The sequence below is a fragment of the Punica granatum genome, chromosome 3 (assembly GCF_007655135.1).
Source record: "Punica granatum isolate Tunisia-2019 chromosome 3, ASM765513v2, whole genome shotgun sequence".
Classification (NCBI taxonomy): Eukaryota; Viridiplantae; Streptophyta; class Magnoliopsida; order Myrtales; family Lythraceae; genus Punica; species Punica granatum.
This window is the reverse complement of record NC_045129.1, coordinates 34,839,358-34,865,616: the sequence shown is the minus strand read 5'-3', so window position 1 is coordinate 34,865,616 and position 26,259 is coordinate 34,839,358. Positions and strand designations below refer to the sequence as shown.

General features: G+C 39.6%; 4 protein-coding genes across 4 annotated transcripts; 3 read left to right on the top strand and 1 right to left on the bottom strand.

Annotated features, from left to right (window-relative positions):
* Nucleotides 1-165: 165 nt before the first annotated feature.
* Nucleotides 166-3,933, top strand: LOC116199632 (glucose-6-phosphate 1-dehydrogenase, chloroplastic-like). The gene is made up of 10 exons (XM_031530078.1): nt 166-669; nt 979-1,211; nt 1,314-1,408; nt 1,520-1,634; nt 1,732-1,937; nt 2,014-2,163; nt 2,264-2,384; nt 2,693-2,922; nt 3,071-3,271; nt 3,376-3,933. Exons 1-10 carry the CDS (start codon nt 462-464, stop codon nt 3,623-3,625), a joined length of 1,809 nt encoding a protein of 602 aa, XP_031385938.1. The 5' UTR covers nt 166-461; the 3' UTR covers nt 3,626-3,933.
* Nucleotides 3,934-13,048: 9,115 nt separating this feature from the next.
* LOC116200794 (transcription factor TCP20-like) lies at nt 13,049-14,904 on the top strand. Its single transcript, XM_031531701.1, has one exon. The coding sequence runs from the start codon at nt 13,251-13,253 to the stop codon at nt 14,157-14,159; it is 909 nt and encodes a 302-aa protein (XP_031387561.1). The 5' UTR covers nt 13,049-13,250; the 3' UTR covers nt 14,160-14,904.
* Nucleotides 14,905-15,853: 949 nt separating this feature from the next.
* Nucleotides 15,854-18,236, top strand: LOC116200793. The gene is made up of 10 exons (XM_031531700.1): nt 15,854-16,100; nt 16,206-16,277; nt 16,538-16,617; nt 16,824-16,923; nt 17,009-17,062; nt 17,150-17,227; nt 17,307-17,404; nt 17,501-17,558; nt 17,697-17,818; nt 17,943-18,236. Exons 1-10 carry the CDS (start codon nt 15,897-15,899, stop codon nt 18,091-18,093), a joined length of 1,017 nt encoding a protein of 338 aa, XP_031387560.1. The 5' UTR covers nt 15,854-15,896; the 3' UTR covers nt 18,094-18,236.
* LOC116200792 (protein ESSENTIAL FOR POTEXVIRUS ACCUMULATION 1-like) lies at nt 18,223-25,884 on the bottom strand. The gene is made up of 11 exons (XM_031531699.1): nt 25,551-25,884; nt 24,457-24,519; nt 24,256-24,329; nt 23,248-24,105; nt 23,057-23,150; nt 22,829-22,978; nt 21,999-22,715; nt 19,604-21,871; nt 19,439-19,511; nt 18,980-19,131; nt 18,223-18,903 (listed from the first exon to the last, which is right to left on the bottom strand). The coding sequence occupies exons 1-11, from the start codon at nt 25,615-25,617 to the stop codon at nt 18,560-18,562; spliced, it is 4,860 nt and encodes a 1,619-aa protein (XP_031387559.1). The 5' UTR covers nt 25,618-25,884; the 3' UTR covers nt 18,223-18,559.
* Nucleotides 25,885-26,259: the final 375 nt, after the last annotated feature.

Below are 26,259 nucleotides of genomic sequence, written 5' to 3'. Positions count from 1 at the left end.
AATTTCTCACTCGTAATTTTTTCTAATTATTTTTTAATTAATTTTTTAATAATAAATTCATAACACAAGCTAATATCCTACAAGTCATTAAAAATTAAATGGAAAAATGGTGTTTGGTTTCCCCCTTAATTGAACATAAAGAAAAAAGGAAAAGAAAACAAAGGAAAACATTTTTACGAAGAAAGCAGCCTTTCGGAGATCTCAAGGGCCTAACCCCTCGGAGTCCCCGAAGCTCCCTTCCCTTCCCTTCCCTTTCCTTTCCTTCCCCGTTAACCTCTCTCTTCCTTCTTCTCTTTCTTCTTCTTCTTCTTCTTCTTCTTCTTCTTCGTATAATCAATCCTTATTAAGTTGCAGCAATTCACCATTTTCCCACTCAGAGGTCTTCTTCTTCTTCCACCATTTTTAAGGGGCAGCCATAACTGAACTGAGCTGACCTGACCTGACTTCAAAGTTGCCCGGAAATGGCGACCCTCTCTTCATCAAGCTGCCGCTCTTACGCTACCTCGCTGTCGTCGTCCTCCTCATCGTCATCCTCTTCTCAGGCTCCGATTTGCGGACACAATCAGCGGATAACCTTATCCTCGATCCCACATAGGTTTCTCTCTGCTAAGATTTCCTGTCAATTGAGCCGGAGGGGCTCCCGCGGAAACGCCGTTCGCATGCAAGATGGTTAGCTCCTCTCTCTCCTTTCTTGGTCTTTGGATATGAAGTGTGTGGTTGGTGCAACTGTAATGAGTTGTCCGCTCGATTGACCGTCGAAATTGGTTTCATTATTTACGAAATTGTCAGTATATGATTATTCTCAATTCACAAGTACATCTCGGATTTTGTTGAGGGGAAAGAAATTGAATGTCAAGAACTATCTTAAAGATGGAATTTTTGGAAGATTTCATAGTGACTTGAGGAAGATAGCTATGATTCTGATTGCAATATGAGGGGACTCTTCTTGTCTCACTGTCTTCGGTTTTTCGGATTTAGGTGCAGTAGCTCCTGCAATAACCCCAGTTGAGAATGACTCTCCATTTAAAAAACCGAAGGAGAATTTACCTCCGATCTCGCCGCCAGTAGAAACCAAAGAAGCTCCTGGGTTCGATGTACATCAAAACGAGTCCACTGTCACCATAACTATTGTTGGGGCCTCCGGGGACCTCGCCAAGAAAAAGATATTCCCGGCCCTTTTCGCCCTGTATTATGAAGACTGTCTTCCAAAGGTTCAAGCCTCCCTGAGCTTGTTCTCTCAATTTGACTGATCTCAAGTGACTTATTTACAGGCTTTTAGCTTATCGTCTAGTTGGGTTTCTTTGTCGTTGCAGCATTTCACGATTTTCGGTTATGCCCGTACTAAGATGACTGACGCCGAACTTCGGACCATGATTAGCAAAACCTTGACTTGCCGAATTGATAAGAGGTAACATAGATGAGGATAATGGATAATGGATAATGGATAGTTCTGATCCTTGCAGTCTTGTCAAAAATTTCTCCTCGTATCCGTGAGTCTTATCCATTTTGGGATGTTCAGGGAGAACTGCGGTGAGAAGATGGATCAGTTTCTTGAGAGATGCTTCTATCACTCTGGGCAATACGATTCCCAGGAGAACTTTGCAGAGCTAGACAGAAAGCTGAAGGAACACGAGGTGGATTGAGAAAAAAAACTGTGCTTTATAATGTTTTTTTGAATTTAAATGTCTCGCCTTTTCTTTGACAAGAAATTTCAATAATTGGTGATTTTAGGCGGGGAGGGTCTCTAATCGTCTCTTCTATCTCTCAATTCCTCCGAACATCTTCATCGAAGCAGTGAAATGTGCAAGCTTATCAGCTTCCTCTGGTAATGGCTGGACTAGGGTCATTGTAGAGAAACCTTTTGGTCGGGATTCAGAGTCGTCTGCTGCTTTAACAAAAGCTCTCAAGCAGTACTTACAGGAAGATCAGATTTTCAGGTAGGATTGCAGCTAGAACATTTTTCACCAGGGAAGAATCTTGACCATGAGATAACAATATGTCCCATTGATACAGAATTGATCACTATTTGGGAAAGGAGCTCGTTGAGAATTTGTCAGTTCTACGCTTCTCTAATCTCATTTTCGAACCGCTGTGGTCAAGACAGTATATAAGGAACGTACAACTGATATTTTCAGAAGATTTTGGCACTGAAGGACGTGGAGGGTACTTTTGCTTATTCCCCCTTCTGCATAGACATTTTAATTTACAATTGGCAGCAAAGCTTTTAGTTGGTTTCATTTTCTGACATGGCTTTATTCTGAAGGTACTTTGACAACTACGGCATCATAAGAGATATTATTCAGAACCATCTTCTTCAAATACTGGCACTTTTCGCCATGGAAACCCCAGTTAGTTTGGATGCAGAGGATATCAGGAATGAAAAGGTTCGTATTGGAATCCTTCTTACATGGCCCTTCCGACCTTAGCTTCAAAGAAGTGGTACTTTCCAGTTTTTCATTTTTCATTTTCTGACTCATGAAGAGATTGAGGGAAATATATGCTGGAAAGGTGCATCTTGTTTATGAATCACCATGCCATCTAAAGTTCATTTCTCTATGCGTATCCCTAATTTTTCTAGGAAGAGAAAAATGAAATTGTAGGTTTTTACCTTACTCTTCATAACCAAACAGAGCTGTTTCTTACCTCTTTTTAACATGGTTCTCTAATATAGATTCTTTGATGTGTCTATCAGGTCAAAGTTTTAAGGTCGATGAGGCCTTTAAGTCTCGAAGATGTTGTCATTGGACAGTACAAGAGCCACACCAAAGGAGGCATTACTTATCCAGGCTATATTGATGACAAAACTGTTCCTAAAGACAGCCTTACCCCAACTTTTGCTGCAGCTGCCCTTTTCATTGACAACGCGAGATGGGACGGAGTTCCATTTCTGATGAAAGCGGGAAAGGCATTGCACAATAAGATGTAAGTTGGTTATTTGGATCTGCTAAAAATCACATTGTTACTGTTTTGTGAACTGAACCTCTGCAAGTTTGCTGGCTGGTCCAATTCTAAGAACATCAGCAAAGGTCAGTTTATTTATGACTCATTTTATCCTATGGCTTTTCTGCAGAGCGGAGATAAGAGTGCAATTCAGGCACGTCCCAGGTAATTTGTACAATCGAAATTTTGGGACCGATCTTGATCAGGCAACAAACGAGCTAGTCATTAGAGTGCAGCCTGATGAAGCTATTTACTTGAAGATCAATAACAAGGTTCCTGGGTTGGGAATGAGATTGGACCGAAGTAACTTAAACCTTCACTATGCCGCAAGGTATCCTTTTTTCTTCCTTTTTATTGCTTGAATATCAGTTATAACATCTCATGAATTTTTTCCATCTGCTAGAAACAACAATTGACCTGTGTCCTTCTTTGCAGATACTCGAAGGAAATTCCGGATGCTTACGAGAGGCTTTTGCTCGACGCCATTGAAGGGGAGAGGAGGCTCTTCATTCGGAGTGACGAGCTCGATGCTGCTTGGTCTCTCTTCACGCCTGTGCTGAAGGAGTTGGAGGAGAAGAAGATCATCCCTGAATACTACCCTTACGGGAGCCGGGGCCCAGTGGGTGCACACTATCTTGCTGCAAGATATAATGTCCGGTGGGGCGACCTCGGGTCTGAGCAATGATATGATTCAGACCAAATGTTATGAATTCATCGTTGTAGAAAATAGGAGAAAGGTCCATCATTGGTTTGTCGATTTACACAGTCGGCTGACTTAGTTGAAATTTGTCTGGATTTTGTTCTTGTTATTCTTCCCAGCCTTTGCGCCCGAGTACGTTAAGGAAGGAAACTCGGGGCTTTTTTTGCATTGTCCTTGTTCATTGTATTTTAATGAATTTCGGGAAGTGAAAGAGGAAGAAGTAATGTATTCTGTACATTCATACTCCTGGAAGAGAATACAAAATAATTGGAGGAAAGCACAAATTGACTGTATTTTTTCTGGTTAAAGATGTAGTAAATTACAAATTCGATGCGTGGAAATTCTGCGGTATCTTCAGGGCATGATAGTTGTACCCGCATCCTTTCATGTCATTTGATCGTCACGGCAGGTAGGGGTGTAGGCGAGACGAGCTAACTCATGAGTTACTGGAGATCGACTCGATGATAACTTGAACTTGACACCACCTCGCCGAGCTCAAGTCGAGGTTTTTTGTTTTCTTCTTTCAAGCGAGCCGAGTCGACAGAGGTAATGTTCGATTCGTTTAGCTCGCAAGCCTAATTGAATTTCTACATAAAAATACATATCTCCTTTTATTAGTGGACTTGGGCCCCCAAGCCCAAATTCATGGATTGAGCTGGACTTTCCTATTATTTTCTTAAGCTCAAATTCTTAAAATAAAATAATAAATAAAATATAGTTTTGTTATGATTCCCCATATAAATGTAATTTTTTTGAATTGCTAAGAGCTCAAACCGAGCATATTCGAGTTAAATCAAGCTCATCTAGGTTAGAAAGATCGATCTTGAGTCAAGGTCAATAGAGCTCATCTTGGTTTTGAGCCCGTAGCAAATAAATGAGCTCGAGCTACTCGAATGTCACTCGAGCTCGAGCTCGAGCTCGAGCCTCCATATTGAAGCTTAACCAAGCTCGAGCTTGAGTACAGCTGGAGCATTTTTTCAATGAGCTGAGTCGAGTTTGCTTATACTTGAGCTCGACTCGGCTCATTTACACCCCTAACCGCAGGGAGGACATTGGTACGGTGCTGTAAAAAAAGAGCTTCTGTTAAAAAAACCAAAAAAAAAAAAACACAGAGAGAGAGAGAAGAATTTGTTTTGCGGGCTGTCACCCGGGAGGGGCAGATCGTCTTGGGCCACTTTACTCGGCAGGTGTCGGGTGTCGTGTGATCGAAGATGCCTCCGGCAACCTAGCATGGAGGGTGGTGGGCGGTCCGGGAGGCCCCATTTGGCCACCGCCGATCTCCAGCAACCTCGCATGAGGGTAGTTGATATTTGGATTAACCATCTACTTTTTCTCATTATTTTTTTAATATTGAAGCTATTTTTTCTGGACATTTTTAAGCCATCTTTCGAGAAAGGTTGATTGTCAGACTAAATAGACAAACTAATCAATATTTGTGGATGAATTTGATGGCTCTGAAATTTCCGGGAGAAGTTGATGGCTAATCCAAATATTAGGGACGAAAAAGACAGTTAATTCAAAAGAGAACATATATTATATATATGCTAACATATGTTGTAACTATGTTGACGTGTGAATATGCTGACATGTACAAGTGATTAAGGTTAGTTGTAATCAAATAGTAGAGATTTGAAATTTCGAGGACAATCCGGCTCGCAACACCCCAGGGGGATCGAGCCAGGTTTGTCCTTGAACATTTTGACTACGTATTATTAAGCTGCTTTTGGTGTCTTCCATATTAGTATCGATTAGAGTATTATTCTGCGCGATGCCGCAAATCTAAAAATCTTTTTATTAATTTTTTTGCTTTATCGTGATAGTTTGCGCTATAACCAATATATATAGTAAAATTGAAACTAATGATAAAACTATTTATGTGTAACTGTTATGAACTCACAATTGATACTAAATTATTCAAATTTTTCAAAAGAATGTACTAGTTGGTATTTCATGTATGAAAGCTAATATTTATCTATGTCAATCTTAAATTGAATTTTCAATGTTTCTAATTAGACATCACAATATAATAAGCCTTGAGTGGTTTACTAATTTTAAGTATACAAACTTTATTTGTTGTAGGGGATCGATATTCATTAAAATCATTTTGTAATCAGTGTATTTCACTAAAAAATAAGGATATTTCTCGGGCTACGGTCTTATTATATAAAAAAAAGACAAGATAAGGACATGTCCAAAATTCAACGTTAAATAATAATAATAAAAGATTACTCAAATTAGTGATAAATTGAATATAATTTTTATTAATGGGTTAGTTTTAGGTGATTCGATATTTATGTCCCTAAAGCGAGGTCTAGAGTGAGAGTTTTGTGATTGGAAAAGATCCACTATGACAGAGTTTTTTTCCTTGAATGGACCGACCTTGCTTGAACTTAGATTAATCGGAATGATATGTTTATTACAATAGAAAATATGTATTAGCTATATGATGGCAGAGTATAATTAATGCGTCTTTGATAACATATCTTAATTAAGTGAAAGAACATTTTAATTTATTGTTTCTTGTTTCTTCTTTTTTTCCATTTAGTTCTATTCATGATTACATGAAATTGATCAAACTTGCAAATGAAGTTTGTACATAATAGAACTTACCCAACTCACTCCTTATGATCTGAAGAAATCATAACTAAAAAGGACATTCATAAACTAATATGAGTTGATTCAAATAGTTCGGTAATTTTTATCTTTAAATGAAGTCTCGAATTCGAGTCTTATAAATAAATAAAAAAATTATGATAGGAGAGTTTTACGCTCTTAGTATACTAACCTGACTCGAACTGAATTAGTTGGGATTCCATTGGATTTCCGGATATCCAAGTGAAAAAAAAAATCCGCCCATTTGTCTAATCCCTTCCTTTTCAAATGCAAAGAGTATTTTTCAATAAGAGAGAGTAAGGAACAAATTCAATTGGATAAGCTATAAATTTAAGAAAACTCCGCATTCCAATCTGCGTTTGTTTGTTTTGAAGTCAAATAAATTGTTATTATTCACCGACAAAACCTATTGTGCCCCGTTTGGTTTCAGAAATTTTTTTAACTCTACCCCACTTATATTCAATTTAATAACAAAATTATTACTTTTTCCTTTTTCTTTAATTTTTTAACCATTCAATTCAATTTTTAATACTAATTTCTCTTAACTATTTATTACTTTTTTCACAATTCAACAACACAATCATTACTTTCTCTCAACTATTCATTACTTTTTCGCATTTTTTCTCATAATTCAACAACACAATTATTATAAACCAAAACTCAACTCAACTCTAATACTAAACACATCACAATAATTATAAACCCATTAAAACTAAAACTCAATTCTACTCGACTCTAGAACCAAACAGTGTGTTTAGTATTAGAGTTGAGTTGAGTTTTGGTTTATAATAATTGTGTTGTTGAATTATGAGAAAAAATGTGAAAAAGTGTGAAAAATTAATGAATAGTTGAGATAAAGTAATGATTAAGTAATGGTTCCCCCACCTTGGACAATTTACAGATGGTGATGGAAGGCATACCCATGCCTTTAAACTTGTTGAATTGTGAAAAAAATAATGAATAATTGAGAGAATTTAATATTAAAAATTGAATTGAATTGTAAAAAAAAAAGTAATAATTGTGATGATGAATTGAAGATAAGTGGAGTTGAGTTAAAAAAAATTCTAAATCCAAACACACAATTAATTTTTTGAATTTATTTTCTCACTTTCTCCAAAAAAAAAACAAAACCTTTTTTTTCGTAAAGGCAATCCAAAAACATATATCCTAAGGGAAAAAAAAAAGAGAAAGATTTGCGTACTATCTTACCAGCGTCACTCATCAAATTTGAAATCATAAAAATCCAAAAGAAAAATATGCCCAGTTTTGGAACAATTCAGCGAATATTTTTCCACTCAAAAATCAACGGATGCTTCCCTCCAAAGTGTCGCTCTGACGGTGGCTTGTCTTTGCTCAAAATAGTCTTCTTTCTGAAAGTATTTCCTCTAATAGTCTTCTCGACAAACTATTCCCCATAATAGTCTTACACTATCTTTCATTTGTTTTTTAGTCCCTAAAATTTGCACTATTTTATTTTAAGCCCCTTTACGAAGCTTATGATATAAAAGATGGAAAAAAAAATATAAAAAAAGAAAGACAGGGTAGAATTACAATGGCAGGGGTGGTGGGTGGCCATAGGGTCGGGCATGCCGCGGTTTGGTTCGGAAATCATGCTGGAAAAAAGCAAAATGCTTCAATTTTTTGGCCTAAAAAATGCTTTAATATGGTTCGAGGTTACAAGTTCAAACCATAACCACTTTATGAGAAAAATCAAATCAAATATAACCCCCTTTTTTTTTTTATTCTGTTAACTGAATTTTTTCTTAAAAAATATATATTAAATTAGAAATAAATAATTGGGTTCAGTTCCATTGGACACAATTGTTATGAGTCAAACCGTAAATAAAATTGATTTTAGTTCAATATTTTTCTTATTTCATCTTTCAGTTTATTGAGTTATTTTACTTATCTTAGTGTATTTTTAGTTATTTTAGTATTTTTCTGGAAAATAAATTTAATTAATAGGTTAAGTGGACCATAATTAATCGGATTAAATACAATAAATTTTTATTGAATTTTTTTGGTTAAAAATCGCATTAAATTAGAATCTGTTTGAGAGATTCGATTCTTGTTTGTTAGATTCGATTGGACTGGCAGCTTAATTGGATTTTTTTTATTACAAAGTGATTAAGAATCGAATTTATACTCGAACTGAATCATTTTTTCTTTTAGTTTGACAAGAGCAAACACAAGCGAACCATGCCCACCTCCAAGGCCCCCACACTACCCCATTCTCCCTATTTTATATCCCATTGCTTTTTTTTTTTGTGTGTTTTTCTTTTTATTTTTCAATTTATAAGTGTATGAAAGGGACCTCAAATAAAATAGTAAAAGAGTTTCAGGGACTTTTTTTCGATAATAGAGTTTCAGGGGCCAAAAAAATGAAAAATGTTTTATAAGGCTACTGTGGGAAATATTTGTTAGGAAAGATTATTATGGAAAATAGTTTTAAAAATAATACTATATTAGGCAGATACTCGTGGACAAGAGCCTCAAAGAACCGTCCATTAATTGGACTAGAGAATTTCCCAAATACATAAACATCCTTATGTAATACACAAATACATACATATCCACGTACAATAAATATAATTATAACCACTACTTTGAGGATATGTTAGAATAATGTCTTCATTGCTCTATCAAATACTATATGGCATGATCACAGATAATTACATCAATCCAACTATATGTCATTAAAAGGTTTAGTGGGAGAGTGAAGATTGAACCCAAATGATTTGATGGCTCTTTTTTTTTTTTGATAAGTAAAGTTTATGGCTCTTTAGAAGAACATTCTTCGCAGTTACAAAAGCCAAAAAGAGAGACAGAGAGAGAGAGAGAGAGAGAGAGTGTAAATATAAATAGATGTGTATATATCTTTATTCACACGAGTTTTTTGAATTTAGGTAACATTTTGGTTGATACGTCGAAAGGACAATAAATGGGAAGGGGACCCATTTGTTGTCCTCCATTGTGGACGATTATATATTCCACCCACCACCCATATATAATATATATGTATATATATATATATATAAATGATATCTTGATATCATATCATAATATCATGATTTGTAGTCCCTTTAAAAAGTGTAATATTATTTTAAAAAGTATAGCACTTTTTTTGAAATGGTCAATGAATTTTAAAAGTATTATATTTTTCAAAAGAAGTAAGAATACCGATCATGTTACCACGACATGATATAATGATATCCCTTCTCATATCTTTTACATTCTTTTCTCAAATTTTCCCCGTTGAATTGTTATTTTCCTTCCCTCTCTTAAATCGGAGTGTCTCATTCCACTGCCCATTTTGAAGCTCAAATTGTTGACTAATCCAACCATTGAAATGCATTGGTAGGTCAAGCAATTAATGTTGATCTAACGAAATCATTCTCCTGTTCCAACTATTAATTAATGAAAGACATGCAATTAGGTGAGTGAACATGCTAGAGAAGCATGCACACATGAGAAGGAAACAAAGAATTACACATGTATATACTTCTCTTAAGAGCATTAATCGGCGATATATAGCGGTCTAACATGACCTGATAGTAATACAATGAAATAAAAAATCTAATAATTAATAGAGGTGCATGGGTAGTTCAACAATGAATATCGAATATGAAATAACTTGATTACCGAACAAAATCATATACTCTTTGATCTCAAATTAATGAATTTAATTACACCTTTGGAATATTATTTCGGCCAACTATTTTATCTTGACCATAATTATGGTTGTCCTAGTTTCGTCCGTGAGATCTAAGAGGCTAGCTACCCCTAAAAGCTAAACCACAGGAGTGCTTTACGTGTATTTTCTTTGTCGGGGATGAAGTTTCTTTAGAAATTAAACTAACATGCTACTGTGTAAACAAACAATTTCAAATCATAGTGATTGGATTTGGGAAGGAAAACGTATTTTCAAATACTTATGTCATAGTCTCTTGAAATAGTATATTATGAATCTTTTTCTTTTTTTTGGGTTTGTTTGAAGAGATTAATGTTGAAAAGCTGTATGAGGTAGGACCAACAAACAAACAGATAAATGACCCAGTCCTAATGTGAAGAGTCCCATATGATAACCACTAAGATGGTACCTCCTTATTTAGAGCAACAACTCCATATTGCAATTTCGAGGCAAGGGAAAGTATCTATTTCAATCATTTTAGAATAACCTTGTCTCTAGACAAATGTTAAGACGAGTTGTTTCAGATAAATCAGTAAAAGAATATTAAATAATCTTACCTCACGATAATGTGATGAGGAAAAATTAATGAAATTATTTTGCAATTAGCAAAGATTATGGTAACTAGACAAACATTTGCATAAGCGTGGGTTAGAATTGTTGCGATAATTTACAACATTACTATTATATGTTCCTCTTTTATAACCTTATAAAGATGATTTTTGTTTATTCTCACACAAATCAAGGATAAATTATACTGATGGTCCAAAAAGTTTTACAAATATTTCAACATGATACAAAATATTTTTTTTGCTACTTGATGGTACAAAATGTTTCAAAGTTATTTCAGTATAGTACAAACCGTCATCTCGCCATTGACGCAGTCAAGCCGATGCTGATGGTGCAAATCCAGTTTTTGTGGGACGTTACATGATGGTACAAAATGTTTTGAAGTTGTAACTTAATAGTACAAAATATTTTACGTAAGTTATATAGTGGTGTAAAATTTACAATCTTGTAAAGGACGGCTTGACGGCGTCAATGACAAGATGACGATTTGTTTACTGAAACAACGTTGAAACATTTTGCACCATTAAGTAGCAAACACAATTTTTTATATTATATCGAAACATTTATAAAATTTTTTGAACCACCAATATAATTTACCCACAAATCAATAACATTTCATTGATGCAATCTCTCACCTTGAGATGATGACGATGTTAGGACACAAGTTATTGTGAGAATAGACAATCACCCATTATATTTTCCATTCAAAATATCTCTCATTGGATACATCCAAAGAATGAAAAACAGAAAAAAGAAAAAACAACAATAAACAAATACTAGATTCCATGTATTACATGTTTGTATCTATCCATCAACAATAGGGAGTTCATTAGCTGTCCGAGCAAAATCCTTGGTCTCTAGTTAACGTACAATTATTTCCTTCTAATTTGTTTACAAATATAATTTTGCAGTTCCAAAATTATACCTTTGTACTTTTTATGCAGGACTATAGATGAAAAAAAATTTATGCTCAAGCTTCACTTCCTATCAGAGACGATAAAGCCGAAAATGGATCCCTTGAAAATAGAGCATTCCATTAAGCTCAAAATAATCAAATTCAATATATTATAAATGTAATCATAAATATACTATATTACATGTATGACTTTCTATGAATTTTAGCCTTTTTGGCTTCTAGAATTGTGTTGGCATAGCGTGATATATATTGAGCCAATTGTCACATCCTCGATGGTGATGATTTAAAAGATCTCACATTCAAGGATATATTTCGTCATGCATCACGTTCCGAAATGCCGCCTGTGTTTTCATATATGATATATATATATATATATATATAGACTGACCATATGATTAATACTCATGTATTGTTTTAATGCATTTTTATTTGTTATTCCTCATGTTAAGTGAGGAAACAAGGTCTTGTTTCTCTTACCATATAAAGCACCACAAGTAGGATGACAATTGAAGGATGCAAATTAAGGAAAATTATTTGGTGTTTGTGAGAACACAAATTGATTAAAAAAAGAACCTACGACACAAATAAATGGGAATTAATAAGTTATATCGAACCAGAAGAGATAAATTTTTGATCTCTTGGATCATTCTTGAATAATAATAATAATAATAATAATAATAAAGGGAAAGGATAGAAGAATTAACAACTGAATTTATTGCATGGGTTGGTCCTTGAACTTGAAGTGTCCTGTCGGAGACCATCAACCCTTTGCATTCGTAACTCCCCTCCCCTCCACTATCTCAACACCCATTTTCTTCTTGTCTTTTTTAATAAAAAGATCACCTCTATTCTTTATCGCCCGTTGTAATTTCGTGAATCAATCATCCTAGCTCATGGTAAACTATCAATTCAGGCGACGAAAACATACTATTTAGTACTCGGGAACAACTTTTACGCATCGAACTGTCCAAAGTAGTCGATACTATAACGTGCCAGCTCTGGAAGGTTTGTTCCAAGGAACCTCGATCACAATCCGCTTCCTGATAATTAGCACAATTACATAGAGAGCTGGAAATGATAATTGTCGATACTCGACAAATAAACAGAAAGTCAAAATAAATTATTATTTTACTAGGTTTACGGGCCATTAATTACCACTAAAAATAAATAAAGCAATAGTATAAAAGAGACAAGAATTCGAAAAGCATATGAACCAAGTGACAGTCAAATGAGAGAGTGAAGCAAAATTGTTGTTCAATTTTAATTGATGAACCTTAGAGATTTGCTTTTTTGTTCATCAAATCGAGCTTAGTTTAACAAAATTTTACTCTTTTTTTAAAAAAAATTTAATAATATAATAATTATTTTTTTAAAAAAATTTCTCAAGTATTTTTTTTTATCTATTGTTATAATAAATTTTAATACTAAATTCTCTTAATTATTCAATAATTTTTCTTCAATTCAACAACACAATCATCAAATTCTTTCAACTATCCAATATTTTTTTTCCCTAATCTAACAATATAATCATTTTTTTTCAATTACTTTTTTCTTTATTTTCTCAAATTAAATTACATCAAATTTAATTTTCTCTGTCGTCGTCTTCTCTCTCTCTCTCTTTCTCTCTCCTTGTTCGTTCCATCGTCGTCTCCTCCTCTCCTCTCCTCTACTCTACTCTATTCTTCTCCTCTACACAATTTGACCAAAAAAAAAAAGACACTGAATGGCCGTAAGAAAAGTCTAGGGCTTTCCTTTCAGGGCTCTATCACCCCATTCACCCTTCTTTCACCTCAATTATTGCTGCCCTTCATCCCCTCCTCCTGATGGAACCCAATGGCCTGAGCTCAGCCCCAGCTGCAACCATGGCTTCCGCAGAGACCAACACCACCACCAAGAACAAGCCCTCTGAGATCAAGGACTTTCAGATTGTCATCTCGGCCAGCAAGGGTTTTGACGATCAGAACAGCGCCGGCAGGAAGCAGCTGTCGGCCCCGCCCAAGAGGAGCTCCAACAAGGACCGGCACAAGAAGGTCGACGGCCGGGGGAGGAGGATACGGATGCCTGCCCTCTGCGCGGCCAGGATCTTCCAGCTGACCCGGGAATTGGGCCACAAGACCGACGGCGAGACGATTCAGTGGCTGCTCCACCAGGCGGAGCCCGCGATTCTTGCCGCCACGGGGTCGGGGACCGTCCCCGCCTCTGCCCTATCGGCCGCGGGTTCCTCTGTTTCCGAGCAGGGGAACCCAAATCCCATTAACCTGGGAGGGAAAATGGAAGGGTTGGGGCAGAATCTAATCGGGTTTGCGGGGTTGAGTAGGCCCGCCTTGCCAATTATAGGCAGTGGATTCGGGATTGGGAAATCTCAGGCAGGTGGGGTCCTGTGGCCCTCTGCGGGCGGAGCTGGCCCCGGGTTTGTTCCCTACCCGGATCAGCCCGGTTCAAGCTTCGGGCTCCACGGGGTGGACTTCCCCAACGTGAACATGGGATTGGTGAACTTCCAGGCATTCTTCGCGGGATCGAACCATCAAGTCCCGGGCTTGGAGCTCGGGTTGTCCCAGGACAGTAATAATAACAGTGTTACTGCTGCTATGAGCTCTCAGGCTCTGAGCCAAATGTATCTGCAGCATCAGCATGTGGGGCAGGTTCGAGACAGTGGGACCACGGGCCCAGTGTCGACTCAGAAGCAGCGGACAGCAGTTGAGGAGGATAATTCCCGAGGATCGGGAGACTGAGATTCCGGGGAAAAAGTTCGACAACAAGAGTTATTGCTGAGAAACAGGTCTGGTTGAACCTGAAACCGAGTTAGCTTGATGGAACCTGACTTTAAGTCTGTCCGTCTTGCGGGTGGAAACCGAACCAGGCGGACAAGGACTACTAATGACTAGAGCAGCTCAAGAGTCGGGAAAGTCGATCTTTTGTGGCTTGGATTGAACCAACCCAGTTGGGTTACTGGAATTCTGCTTTCTATCAGTAATGATGGAACGTTTGCCAAATCGAGCTCGAATCCCTTTCAGCCTCAACTCCAAACTGTGCTCACTCAGTATGCAGGAAGAAGCTACTAAAGGCCGAAAGGGTTCCTTCGGGATCGAACTGACTTTGTTGTCGCTTGTCGAGTCTTTACGTGGGTCTCGATAGTTGCTGAAGTGTTAGATCTATAAGTTAGTATATTCTGGAGTCAGTGCTTAAAGCTTGGTCGTGGGTCGATAGTTGCTGAAGTGTTAGATCTATAAGTTAGTATATTCTGGAGTCAGTGCTTATAGCTTGGTCTTGAGTTCCGTCGACAACGGACTTCCAGGAAATTTATATTGCTGGCAAGCTTAAGAGTTGGATGCTTGTGCTTGCATAGATGCAATGTTGATTTACAGGGAGGGAATTTTTGTTCCATTTCTTGGGATTTAATGTAGATTTTGCCTTAAATAGGCCTCTGAAGAATTCCTGCATGATGGTTACTCTTACTAGTTACTCCTTTTGCTTTCACATGACTTCCCCCCACATGAACAAATAGAATACTTTACAGTCCAAGGCCGGACTGGCCGTGGGAGCCAGGGCCGGGGGGACAGCCCCTATTCCGACAGTTCCGGGCTTGGACGGTCCGGCCTCAGGTCCATAGGTTCCCATGAAAAAAAGAGACGAGACATCAAGAAGCTGCACACTGCAACATGGTTCGATCTGTCAAGTTTGCTTGCCATTGATCTGCTTGAGGGCAAAAGGCTTCGGTCCGCCAATCATAATTACAAGGTTTACTATCGTATGAGCTCATTGAATGGCTCCGGATTGGCTCCGAGGCTTCTGGATCGAGAATGCAACTACTCGTGTGCGAATCAATTCGTTAATCTAGAAGGGCTATACTAACGTCTCCCATCGATTATGATCTAACTGCTTCTTAATAAATGCAGAAGGCAGGATTTCTTGCATTGCAGGGAATACCCGATCCACCACCTCTTTTTTTTTTTCACCGAATAAATATTGAATAATATTATTACCGGACATTGTTATAAGGATAAACTCAAACATACAAGAAGAAAGAAAATTTGATCTAATACCAAATTGGCATAGATCATGCCAACCAAAAACAAATTCCAAATTCAAATTCAAATTCAAATTCACCGCCTTAGTATTTCTAAACTTACTCTCATGGTTTGCCAACCAAAATTCTATATTCAAATTGCCTCTATACATTTGTCAAAAACTTTTTACTTTTAGGCTTGGGCTTACACCGACTTTTATGAATTGTACTATGCCTTTGGTTGTACAACGTTGACAGAGTTAGTCGTTAACGCTGATTGTTTAGTTCGTCTGATATGTTCGCGGGCTTATCATTTTATACTATGAAGAAATGATTATCCGATCCGGCCCGATAACATTTGAACCGACAAGAGATAATGAGAGAATTTGATGTTTATAAACGAGCCCTCCATTTTATCAGGTAATTCTATCCACGTCCTCCTCGAGCAAATGCCAAATTGCCAATGGCCCTGAAGCTGAAGCCTCTATTCTCAGTCCCATCTTCAGCTCTCCCCTTCATTTCCCGGCGACCCACCTCTGCAATACACCGCAGGCTACCATCCACAGCCTCGGCGGCGAAGATGGCTGCTTCTGGGACTGTGAAGGATTCATCTCCGGGCACCAAAGTGATCGACTCGCACCTGCACGTGTGGGCCTCCCCAGAAGAGGTAACTGTGACTCCGACCCCCCAAATTCTTGGAAGCTGGGGTTCCGATTGATTGCCTTGTGGTTATGGAGTTTTAGGGCTCAAGTTTGTTCCATTTTGTCCACAGGCTGCGGAGAAATATCCCTACTTTCCTGGGCAGGAACCTACGTTACCTGGGCATGTCGATTTTCTTCTGCAGGTATTGATTGTATGCTCTTTAGTTATTAATATCTTGATTATAGTTGTTCTCGGGTCCTTTTGGAAGTTCTGTAAGAGACACCTCGTCCAACCTCCCAAGGACCAATTCCGTGTCTAGGAATGTTGCGTAGTGTTCCATTCGAGTGCTAGCCCTGTTATCGAGCTTTGCTAGTGTAGTATAGGTCTGTGGCATTTGATTGCACGGACTTCTTTAATTCCTTGACTAGTGATATTTCGATTCAAAACTCTTGATTTGTGCAGTGCATGGAAGAAGCGGTTGTAGATGGAGCCCTCATTGTTCAACCTATTAATCACAAGTTCGACCATTCTCTAGTGACGAGGTCCGTTAAACTATGCGTGCCTATGTTTCCTCTTTAGCTTAAGGAGCCAGAAATTTGATGAGGTAGATTGAGTAACACCTCGCAAAGTGATATAGTCAGGACTAAGATTCCTTAGATTGGCATTGATCAAATGACTGAAACTTTTTATCAATTGATCGGTCTTATACGTCATCAACCTTTAGTCTTCTGATATGGCCTAACTGTAGTGTCTTGAGCAAGTATCCAACCAAATTTGTCGGTTGTTGCCTTGCAAATCCTGCTGATGATGGAACCGGTATTACCGAGTTGGAACGACTTGTTCTAAAGGTTAGAACGCATGCTCATTTGGCATGTAAAGTGATGATGTTCTGAAGACACCTACTCCTCTTGACTTCATTTTCTAATGTGACAGGATGGTTATAGCGCCGTGCGATTCAACCCATATCTCTGGCCTAACAATCAAAAGGTATGATCTGTCTCCAGTATTTGTTTACTCTTAATTCGTAAGTTATAGTCTCTAATGTTTTTCCCTTGTTTTATTATGACTTTGTAGATGACCAATGAAGTTGGAAAGGCATTGTTCGCTAAGGCAGGGGAACTTGGAGTCCCAGTGGGCTTCATGTGCATGAAAGTATGCTGCATTTCCAATTCCTCTGAATTTTGGGGCTATTCGATACACGGAGTTAATGACAAGAGTTAATATCTTGCAGGGTCTGAATTTGCATATTTCAGAAATTGAGCAGTTATGCACCGAATTCCCTTCTACAGTTGTGCTGCTCGATCATGTAGCTTTCTGCAAACCACCACTGTGAGCACTTTTGCAGTTAAAAGTTCCACTTCAAGGAAGGTCCTTACCATGCCTATCTATGTATATATGACGGTTCCTTTTCCTGCCATATTTCAGAAACAATGAGGAAAGTCGAACTTTTGCGAGTCTTTTAAACCTATCGGGGTTCCCACAGGTAGATTCCCCTGCTCACACTTCAATTAATCTGTTGATATAAAGATGGCAGCTCAGTTCTTCAGATGCAATTGTTGTTTGTTCTTCTATCAGTCAGCTGGAATTTACAATTGAGAGGTCCAACTTTTCCCATGGACAGGTTTATGTGAAGTTTAGCGCTCTCTTCAGGGTGTCAAGGATGCCATTCCCTTACCAAGACTTATCCGACACTCTCGCAAAAGTTGTGTCAAGCTTCGGTGCCAGTCGGGTCATGTGGGGCAGGTAATCCATTTTTGGCTTTCAACTCGGTCCTGGCAGGTGAAAAAGAAAAGGCCAATATATTACATGATGATGAATGCGAGAGTAACCGCATTCGTAATGGTAAGCTAACAATATGCACATGCAGCGACTTCCCATTTGTTGTCCCCGAATGCGGCTACAAAGGAGCAAAGGAAGCTGTCGCCCTCATTGCCGAGCAGGCATCCTTGTCGTCCGCAGATCTGGACTGGATCATGGGTGGGACAATTCTGAAACTCTTCCCAGGCCGTTGGCAATAGAGATTGAAAATTAGAGGACAGTTCGATATTCCCACAACTTACATTAGGCATTACATCAAGGGAGCGTTGTATATATGAGAGTGATTCTATATAAGAAAAATAAAGTTAGCAAATCACTGAATGCATCACTTGCTTTAAAATCATTATTCTGTGATTGCTCCGATGATCAGAATAAAAACCGCTGCCGTATGTAGAGAATACAATCATTGAGATCACGTCAAGGATTTCCAGCAACAGCTGAGTGAACAAAAGGAACCCCTTATTCATCTATTTTTTCTGGATAAAACTATGGGCTAAACTACAAAAAACTCTGCTTCACGCTACTAATTTCTACGAAGCCTCTTTCAACGACTGTGCGAAGAATTGTGTACTCTGATTTCTCGGGAACACTGTACACGAGAGAGAAGGTTCTATGCAGGACATATACATCTCCCTAATTTCTGTACAAAGATTTTACATCCTACAACTAGTCGTCTATACCTTGAATCTCACCCATCATGATCCGATTGCTCGTTACTTTGAACCCGAGGAGGGCCGGGTCAATCTGCCTTCCTTTCTTCCCTTTCTTCTTCCCACTGCGTCCCGTCTGGGTCCCATCTGAGGGCTCAACTGCTCCTCCCGCAGCAGAATGAATGGTGGGATCCACTGGGATGGTCTTCTTTGTGCTCTTGAGCATGTCAATGAAGGATGTCTCTGAAACATCAGCATCGTTGCAGGATGCCGTCCGCCTGAAACGCACCTCTTTCTTCCCAGCAGTTGCTTCCTCGGAAGAAGCCTGTGATGGGTTCCCTCCTTGATCAGGTCTCACTCCTGAAAGAATTTGCAAATGTTAACTACCCATCGATAATAAATATTCGCAGTGCGGGCATTGTTTCTCAGCATGTACCTTCAGGAATGCCACTGAAAGAACTCTTCCGCCTCACGGCTGGATCAGAAACCAGCTCGGACAATCCTTCACGAGATGAGGAAGTGTGTGGAACGGATGGAGCTCTGAGCAGTATATTATTGTCTTGACCTTTTGATAAGATAACCGGCACTCTGGCAAAACAGGACAAAATGAAACCAACGACAAAAGAGAAAAACATTTTAACATGTGCAATAGACAAAAGGGTGAAGTAAATATCAATTCAGAATGCTCAAATTACGACGAGGTAACGAATAGTTTGGTCAAAAAAAAAAAAGAGGAAAAGAGGCAATGAATGAAAGGATGCAAGCGAGATCAATCTCCCTCCTCTCTCCGACCCGAAATAAAAGGAAGAAGAAAGACGAGATCAATCTCCTTCCTCCGACCCAACAAAGAAAGAACAAAACTGGCTTATATACTTTTCAATAATCGGATACTTACTGTTCCTTTGCAAACGGCTCAGCAAATGCATTTCGTGATGCAATAGCATCATCATAGAATCCCACATCCTCACCTGCAAGAAATTTCATACAGTCCCAATTACTCATACAACAAACATAGAAAGAGAAACAGCAGATAACAATAAAATGTGTCCAGAAGAATTACCTAGTGAACTATGCCTGCTGAAGACATTAGCAGCTAATTCACTATGTTCGACGGCAGCAGCCAAACCTGCTTGCTTAGCACTGCTATCTTGAATCTCAAATAGCGAACCTTTCCTTTCACTTTTTGATAGGTCTTTGTTTAGAGGCCGTTTACCAGCCACACTAGGATTTCCATAAATTCCATGAGCAGAATCATGAACACCCGATAAGAACTGCTCTCCGCCAATCAATGCCCCTGAGTCCGACCCAAATGGCAATTTATCCCTGCTTTCCAAGCCTCCGGCGCGTTCATCACCAAAGTAATGTGGTGGTTCCGATGAGCTGGATCCATAGGAACCCACTGCAAATGTGTTATTCATACCAGATTCTCTATCCAGAATGAGACTGGATGTACGATCTGAAGAGCTTAAACCGCTGTATAATCCAGAAGGTGGTCTCCTCTCTGCCTCATCATTGGCATCTAATCGATGCCCTGATTTCTGATTCAGTAACTCCATCAACAAGCGCTTTGACTTGTCATCATTTTGTGAGTCAGACATCCACGAACTTTGATCCTCCGAGACCATTTTGACCTCTGCTTCTCTTTTCTGCCGCTCAGCATTTATATGCAGCTGTTGAATTCGAGATTCGAGCCAGTCATTCTGTAATGGGTGGTTGTTGTCTGGCCAGTAACCCTCCATTGCTTCAGGACGCGAAACATGATATTGGTTCTGCAGCGAAGGGTGGTGAGGGTTATGAGCATGCAACTCTGTCGGAAAAGCTCCCGGTTGACCGACAGAATTCGTTCTCAAGCTTGAATCCTGCATATCCATGCCATGAAACCGAGCCATAGCATTTGCCATGTCAAGATTCACCCCTGGATTAGCTGCAGGTAATGACATTGAGCGCTCAAATGGCAGCTGACCAGGCTCATAAAGTCCCTGTCTAAGACGCTCCTGCACGGATTGGTTCCGCTCGAAGTAGCTCATCTGGTCTTCACGGGATGGCCCTGATTGCCTCTGAAAAACATCTAGAGGGCTAAGCCCCGAAGCATGAGCTTGATGAGCACCATGTCCCCTGAGGAACTGGGCAGCTTCATCTCCTGGCCAAATGGAACCCATTCGCCTTTCCTCTTCCAAATTGTTTTGCAGACCTAAACCCGCTGAAAATTGTCTTGCTTGAAGCTGCTCTTTAAGTAGCTGATGCTCCAAGGACTGTATAGGTCCTTGCTGAGCACGAGAAAGAAGCAGTTCTCTTTGAAGCTCATGTTGTGGTACACGACCAAATTTCGCTTGGATCAGCTGCTCAATAGATGGATCAATGTTCCTTGAAGGATGATGAGAATGTTGCTGTAGTTCATGCAGAAGCTGTTGCTCCAACAAAACCTGGTCCAGGACACTATTTGCTCTGATAGGATCATGTGACTGTACAAGAGCAGGATCGTGCATTCGATTTTGCAGCATTCTCTCCAGAAGGACCTGCTGAACTTGGGAGTGCTGCTGCTCCTGCAGAAGCTTCTGCTGCTGCTCCTGCAGAAGCTTCTGCTGCTGCTCCTGCAGAAGCTTCTGCTGTTGCTCCTGCAGAAGCTTCTGCTGCTGGTGAAAGTGCTGCTGCTGTTGTAACTGACGTTGCTGCAGCTGATGCTGCCGCTGCCGCTGCTGCTGCTGCTGCTGCTGCTGTTGCTGCTGCTGTAGCTGAAGCGTCATGATGCGTTCCAGCTCTGACGCGGGATGATTGGCTAGCTGCTGCTGGAGTGCAAGATTTTCATTCTGTATATGTTCCAGACTGGGATGACCCAATTGTGCACGTAAAGACAAAAGATTCTGCTGCTGCTGCTGCTGCTGCTGTTGCAGATGGTGCTGCTGCAGCTGCCTTGACAGAAGCTGCTCTGATAAGTCAAAATGGTTAGGTTCTTGTTCCATGCGGGCAAAATGACGAGAAGCCACAGCATCCTGATAGAGGTTGGGTTGGTCAGAGGTTGCATTCCTCCTAAAAGAATCAGACCATGTCTCTGAAAGAAGAGCTGGATCTGCAACTCCACCAAATGCAGCAGGCCCACCAGCAGAGGGAGGTAATTTGGATGCTGGGGTTTGTCTTGTGTGGGTGCCTTCAAGCTCAGACCACAACAAACCAAAAGGATGCAACTTATTATCATTCTGACTTTGCATGTTGGGCTCTGCCGCGCTTTGAAAAGAGTGACTCATGGAAATCATAGGTGCTTCACTGATGCCCCCCGCAGATTTACCAATAGGATGCCCACTACTTCCAGGCCGGCCAGGGAACACTATTTCTGAAAAGTGTATAAATAATCCATTCAGAAGTACAGTTTGTTTACCTTTCTATATATGTAAAAATTCAACGTATTGACTCAGATACGTAAGAAATATATATAAGCCAGATTTTGTAAGGTAACTAACCTTCATCTTGTGCAGGAAAATCATGAAAGCCAGCTTCCAGATGAGGTAACTGTTGAGGAACGCCAGGGTCAGATATTCTAGATAGAACATGTTGAGCCGAGAGACTGCTAAGCTCCGATGGCGGCCTGCTCACACCATTCACCATGGATATATCGTCAATTATTGTATTAGGAGCAGAAGAAGACAAACCAGTCTCCACCGTTCCTCCCAAAGCACTGGATTCTTCTAGTTGACCAAAGCCATCTATGCCTTTCAAATGGGGCATTATAAGATCAAGTTCTTGAAAAGGCATTCCTTCAGGAGCATCTGCCAGGCGTACAGGTAAATCAGTCCCGAAAAAGCCCTGTTCAAACCACGAAATGATGTCAAGACCAAGAAAAGGCCCCTGTATCTCCCCTTGAGGATCCAGGTAGAACAAACTCAGCTCCTCAGCTGGGATACTCCTCTCTAAGTCTTTTCTTTCTGCATTGCCACTCAAATTTTGAGATGCAGAGCTCATAGCCAGTAAAGAACTCGAATCATCAGGAAGCTTGGATTGAATCTCCAAAGCAGCAGCAGAACCTGCCATGGTTCTCTTATCAGCAACACTCGGCACAGAAGAGTTAGGGCCATCACCCTCTCTCATGACTTGAGCATCACCAATATTTGAGACCCTAGAGTCCAAACTAATGATCCCAGAAGTATCTTTTTCTTGGCCTTTTGAATTGGGACCCTTGCCTGAAACAAAGAGTTAACGAACCATCTCAGATTCCACAGTAAAACAATATATTGGCAAGCTCTAAATGACTGAATAAATACTAGGTAATAAAACAAACTGGAAAGACCCTCACCACCAGGAACATTCATCTGAGCACCACAGTCCCAAGAGGACACATCACACTCAGTTTGATATGCATCACTGTGAGAATTTTCTTGGGATTCTGGCTGAACCAAGGGAAGGATGCCCTGTTTCCCTTCAGCAAGTTCAACATCGCTGAGACCTACACATGAATGAACAAAGACTCAGTCAGCAGATATTAGCACATAGAGGAACCTGAGGCCACGAAGACAAAACATACCTGCAATATTTTCAGTTGATTTCCCCTTTCTAGAAGAGTTATATACAGCTCCACTGCCTGTGATCTTCCCTCTCCATATTTCACTGAGGATGGCCTGTTTTTCAAAAGTTCAGACACCACACAGGTCATTCAATATCTACTTCGAAAAGATACTCAACATGAAAAATTACACTAAAATATTCACTCATTACCTCCTCCTCAGCATCTGGGGGCACAAAAGCCAGTGGTTCCATAATTCCTACTTGAGTTATTGGGGATACTTCCTCCATATTATCAGGCATCGAAGCAAAAGCCGGGTTAAGTTTTTGCAGACGATAAATGTCAAGAAGCTTGGCCCTTGGGTAGCAAAAAGAACCATTCATAGCAATAGGTTTTCCAGGGGCACTTCCAAACTTTTCAGTAACAGCCAACCCAATTGGGCCTGAAGATCTACCAGTTGCATTTCCACGTCCTCGTCCAACAGTAAATCCCACAGTTGAACCCTCCGCTCGTCCCCTTTCAAGACCAAATCCAGGAGCAGCACGGTAAGGAGTTGAACTGCTGGAATGAACCTCCATTCTGTGGCGAGGCCTCCACTTGTCGCGTGACTCTGCTGCTTCGCGCTCTGGAGCTGCACGATTGCCACCTAAAACTGATTGATTTTCACTCTGTCCATCTTCCTTCTCTACATCTGCCTTCTTTTCAGCTCGAGCTTCTTTCTCCTTTACCTCAGGTCCCCATCTAGATGACCACTTGCTGTCTCTCCGTGCTTCAAACCCACTGTTGCGAGTGCTACCATCATGCCACCTATCCGAGGTAGCCAAAGCTCTAGTGTCATTGCTTTCTTTGACAGAAGTGCTGTCAACGCGGCGATCTGATTTCCTGCGATCCCTCCTAGTGCCAAGCAATCCAGTTTCTCTTTCTTCCTCACGCCAGCGCCGAGTATTTTCATTGTCTGCAGCCACCTTCCTCCAATCCTTCTTATCCTCAGCTCCATCCAAACGCCAATTCTCCTTTTGGTTTGGATCAGCTGGATTTCCATGAGACACCACAGATGGGCCACGAATTTCCTGTGGTGAAGGGCAATAGAAAGTAATGAGGATGATCAAACATTCTAAGAGCTCATTCACAACACTGTTGTACATTTTAGGCATAAAAAGGCTGTAGAATAAAAATGGAAGATAATTTGGTGACTGCAAGTGCAGAAACGTTTAACATACTGGCTTTGTCTCACTAGGTTTTGAATAGAGCCACTGGGGAGATAATGGGATACTGCTCTCAGATGCCAGTTGATCTGCAACAATCATTGAGTAAATTAAAACAGTAGAAAACTTATAATGAATGTGAAGATACTGTGAATCAAATCACATATCCTTGACAATGTATTGCAAATCAATCTTATAAGATAGACCAAAAGCTACCTTTTGGATCATCATGTGATCCCATATGCACCTTTTCTTCATAATGTCCCCCAGAAACATCCACTGCAAACAATAACACAAGTTAGGCAAATCTAGTACTGCTTGAAGTATAATCAATGATTAACCACTCAAACGTTAAAAACAAAAAAAGCAAATATCCAGCAATACAAAAAAGGAAGAAACTTCTGATTCCTGGAAGTGCATATAGAACTTCCAAATCAGATTGTCAACCATACAAAGCCAGATCCATATGGTCCACAGGGAGCAAACTGCTTAACCACAGTCCACTCTTTAATGATCCAAAATACAAGGTAATACGTGATTTGACATCCATACAAAACTCAAATAATGATACCTGACGACTTTTTTTTTGGGGGGGGGGATTTTTTGGGGGGTGGGGTTTTACTTCTAATTCTTTCAATAAAAAGGAATTAAATAAATCTTAAGCTAAACACCCTAACCCAATTTGATTTCGAAATGCTTCAAACTAAAGTTAAGAAGATATAAATCTACATCGCCGTCTCAACAGCAAATACAAATACTGAGTGAAGAAAAAATAGATGGAATGGAAACCATGAAAACTTTACACCCACAAAAACAAACCCAAATATTCAATTCCAAAAATCTATAAACTGAAAGAAACAGAAACTGGATCAGAAGTTGTAATGACGAAATATTGATAAAATTGAAAACCTAAAGCAAACACTGAAGTAGATTTACATAAGTTCACAAACCAACTAAATTTGTGCCAAGGTACACAAACAGTTAACTGTACAGCAGCAGCAATGCTTGATCTGACACTAGATGATGCGGATGAACCACGAATGCAATAACGAAAACCTAAAAATTCAAAGAACACCAAATTTACAAACACAAGCTGCGCATAAATTTCAGATTGGACGAGCTCGCGACAGTGGCCGATGCTTCAGATCGCACAGAAGCAACACTCGCATTAGCTCCGAGCCAATCGAGACGGTCAATTGAACTTCAACCAAATAAGGAAACATACAAAGATTCGATCAGAGCAAGAGATTAGCAGGAACGAGGATTAAGAAAACCACAAGAGAGATAGAGAGAGAGAGAGAGCAGAGTACGTTTGGAGCGATCGGACGGCTGCGAGGTCAGGAGATCGTCCGGTAGGTTGAACTTGCCGTCGGCCATCGAACAGTTGGTGGAATTCGCTGTGGGGAGGGGCGAGAGAGAGAGAGTGCTCGGCGTTGTACCGAGGGCAGGAGAATCCGACGAATGCGAGATGCCGCGGAGCAGAGATCGATCGGAAAATCTAGGGTTTCGGAGGGCAGAGAGAAGGAGAGAGGACAGGGCTCACTTACACAGAGAGAGAGAGAGAGAGAGAGACGGGCGGGGACCGGGGAAAGAGAGAGAGAGAGAGATCAGAGAGGCAAAGGGTAAGGGTTTGGGTGGTCAGACAGAACAGCCAAATCATTTGATTTTCAAGTTTCATTGGAAAATATATAAAATAAGAAAAAAAATCAAATTAAACAATTTTTTGGTAATTCAAAATCAGATTTAGATTACTATAAATTATATAGAATACAAGTCCGTCAGGTCAACCTTGGAAAAACAAGATTGGGATGGGAAATTTGTCCCTAATATTTACTAATTTTGTATGAGATGTGAATTAATAACCCGATATTTTGAATTTTCAAATTTTAATAATTGATGAAAGGTTCTGAAGTATATGTATTTTAATTTTTATAGCAAAATTACACCGATGATCATTGTCTTTGGTTTATTTTGAAATAAATTTTCTAATTAATTTCATATATGAACAATTCTTGAACG

Bases quoted from the DNA above. Each gene is read 5' to 3' on its own strand.
- LOC116199632 (XM_031530078.1), top strand. From the start codon at position 462: ATGGCGACCCTCTCTTCATCAAGCTGCCGCTCTTACGCTACCTCGCTG. The intron at 670-978 runs GTTAGCTCCTCT...TTTCGGATTTAG, and splicing joins CGCCGTTCGCATGCAAGATG to GTGCAGTAGCTCCTGCAATA. The intron at 1,938-2,013 runs GTAGGATTGCAG...CCATTGATACAG, and splicing joins CAGGAAGATCAGATTTTCAG to AATTGATCACTATTTGGGAA.
- LOC116200794 (XM_031531701.1), top strand. From the start codon at position 13,251: ATGGAACCCAATGGCCTGAGCTCAGCCCCAGCTGCAACCATGGCTTCC.
- LOC116200793 (XM_031531700.1), top strand. From the start codon at position 15,897: ATGGCCCTGAAGCTGAAGCCTCTATTCTCAGTCCCATCTTCAGCTCTC. The intron at 16,101-16,205 runs GTAACTGTGACT...TTTTGTCCACAG, and splicing joins TGTGGGCCTCCCCAGAAGAG to GCTGCGGAGAAATATCCCTA. The intron at 16,924-17,008 runs GTTAGAACGCAT...CTAATGTGACAG, and splicing joins TGGAACGACTTGTTCTAAAG to GATGGTTATAGCGCCGTGCG.
- LOC116200792 (XM_031531699.1), bottom strand. From the start codon at position 25,617: ATGGCCGACGGCAAGTTCAACCTACCGGACGATCTCCTGACCTCGCAG. The intron at 24,106-24,255 runs GTATGTTAAACG...CCTTCACCACAG, and splicing joins AACCTAGTGAGACAAAGCCA to GAAATTCGTGGCCCATCTGT. The intron at 19,512-19,603 runs GTAATTCTTCTG...AATTTCTTGCAG, and splicing joins CAGCAGGCATAGTTCACTAG to GTGAGGATGTGGGATTCTAT.